This window comes from Coregonus lavaretus (assembly GCF_964263955.1).
Source record: "Coregonus lavaretus genome assembly, contig: HAP1_SCAFFOLD_1948, whole genome shotgun sequence".
Taxonomy (NCBI): Eukaryota; Metazoa; Chordata; class Actinopteri; order Salmoniformes; family Salmonidae; genus Coregonus; species Coregonus lavaretus.
In genome coordinates, this window is record NW_028164056.1 from 35,001 (window position 1) to 37,500 (window position 2,500).

The 2,500-nt window shown below is 49.8% G+C and overlaps 1 protein-coding gene across 1 annotated transcript in view; it reads right to left on the reverse strand.

Moving 5' to 3' along the window:
• The window catches only part of LOC311117500 (glutamate receptor-interacting protein 2-like), a gene marked incomplete at both ends in the record, with an annotated part of 81,208 nt that overhangs the window by 32,506 nt on the left and 46,202 nt on the right, over positions 1–2,500 (reverse strand). Inside the window, one exon of the mRNA XM_084192423.1 lies at positions 2,481–2,500. This exon is cut by the window's right edge and continues 56 nt beyond it. Within this exon, the coding sequence (XP_084048549.1) occupies positions 2,481–2,500 (20 nt within the window). The remainder of the gene's footprint in view (positions 1–2,480) is intronic.

The window sequence follows — 2,500 nt, forward strand, 5'->3', positions numbered from 1 at the left end:
TATTTAAAGTGGCCAGTGATTCCATGTCTATGTATGTAGGGCAGCAGCCTCTATGGTGCAGGGTTGAGTAGCCGGGTGGTACCCGGCTAGTGATGGCTATTGAACAGTCTGATGGCCTTGAGATAGAAGCTGTTTTTCAGTCTCTCGGTCCCAGCTTTGATGCACCTGTACTGACCTCGCCTTCTGGAACAGGCCATGGCTCGGGTGGTTGATGTCCTTGATGATCTTTTTGGCCTTCCTGTGACATCGGGTGCTCTAGGTGTCCTGGAGGGCAGGCAGTGTGCCCATGGTGATGCGTTGGCCAGACCATACCATTCCCTGGAGAGCCCTGCAGTTGCGGGCAGTGCGGTTGCCATACCAGGCGGTGATACAGCCCGACAGGATCTGTAAAAGTTTCTGAGGGTCTTAGGGGCCAAGCCGAATTTCTTCAGCCTCCTGAGGTTGAATAGGCGCTGTTGCACCTTCTTCACCACACTGTCTGTGTGGGTGGACCATTTCAGATTGTCAGTGATGTATACGCAGAGGAACTTGAAGCTTTCCACCTTCTCCACTGCGGTCCCATCGATGTGGATAGGGGAGTGCTCTCTCTGCTGTTTCCTGAAGTCCACAATAAGCTCCTTCATTCTGTTGACGTTGAGTGAGAGGTTATTTTCCTGGCACCACACTCTCAGGGCCCTCACATCCTCACTGTAGACTGTCTCGTCATTGTTGGTAATCAAGCCTACTACTGTTGTGTCGTCTGCAAACTTGATGATTGAGTTGGAGGCGTGCGTGGCCACGCAGTCATGGGTGAACAGGGAGTACAGGAGGGGGCTGAGCATGCACCCTTGTGGGGCCCCTGTGTTGAGGATCAGCGAAGTGGAGGTGTTGTTTCCTACCTTCACCACCTGGGGGCGGCCAGTCAGGAAGTCCAGGACCCAGTTGCACAGGGCGGGGTTCAGACCCAGGGCCCCAAGCTTAATGATGAGCTTGGAGGGTACTATGGTGTTGAAGGCTGACCTATAGTCAATGAACAGCATTCTGACGTAGGTATTCCTCTTGTCCAGATGGGATAGGGCAGTGTGCAGTGCAATGGCGATTGCATCGTCTGTGGATCTATTGGGGCAGTAAGCAAATTGAAGTGGGTCTAGGGTGTCAGGTAAGGTGGAGGTGATATGATCCTTAACTAGCCTCTCAAAGCACTTCATGATGACAGAAGTGAGTGCTACGGGGCAATAGTCATTTAGTTCAGTTACCTTTCCTTTCTTGGGTACAGGAACAATGGCGGACATCTTGAAGCAAGTGGGGACAGCAGACTGGGATAGGGAGAGATTGAATATATCCGTAAATACTCCAGCAAGCTGGTCTGCGCATTGCTCTGAGGACGCGGCTAGGGATGCCGTTTGGGCCGGCAGCCTTGTAGGGGTTAACATGCTTAAATGTCTTACTCACGTCGGCCACGGAGAAGGAGAGCCCAGGGTCCTTGGGAGCGGGCCGGGTCGGTGGCACTGTCTTATCCTCAAAGCGGGCGAAGAAAGTGTTTAGCTGTCTGGGAGCAAGACGTCGGTGTCCGTGAAGTGGCTGGTTTTCCCTTTGTAATCCGTGATTGTCTGTAGACCCTGCCACATATGTCTCGTGTCTGAGCCGTTAAATTGCGACTCCACTTGTACTGACGTTTTGCCTGTTTGATTGCCTTACAGAGGGAATAACTACACTGTTTGTATTCAGCCATATTCCCAGTCACCTTGCCATGGTTAAATGCGGAGGTTCGCGCTTTCAGTTTTGCGCGAATGCTGCCATCTATCCACGTATTTTGGTTTGCCATATATCCACGGTTTCTGGTTTGGGTAGGTTTTAATAGTCACCGTTGGAACAACATCCCTATAAGCGTCAATGTTATTCTCAGAGGCTACCCAGAACATATCCCAGTCCGCGTGATGAAAACAATCTTGAAGCATGAATTCCGATTGGTCAGAACCAGCGTTGAATAGACCTCAGCACGGGTACCTACTGTTTGAGTTGAAGTCGTGATCTGATTTGCCGAAGGGAGGGCGGGGGGAGGGCCTTGTAGGCATCTCGAAAAGGCGAGTAGCAGTGGTCTAGTGTTTTCCCTACAGTCAATGTGTGGATAGAACTTCGGTAGCGTTCTCCTCAAATTTGCTTTGTTAAAATACCCAGCTACAATAAATGCGGCCTCAGGATATGTGGTTTCCAGTTTGCATAAAGTCCAGTGCAGTTCCTTGAGGGCCGTCGTGGTATCGGCTTGAGGGGGAATAAACACAGCTGTGACTATAACCGAAGATAATTCTCTTGGGAGGTAATACGGTACTGCAGCAGACCCTCTTAAAAATGTGTGTTATATATATATCTTGTGGGAGCAAAGCGGAAAACAAAATAAAGTAATATTATATTCTATTTTATTATTTTCTTTCGTAGTCTATTCCATTCTATATGGGGAATAGGGTGTCATATGGAATACATCCCACCATGTTCCACGTTACCTGTCTGCAGGACCTCCTGG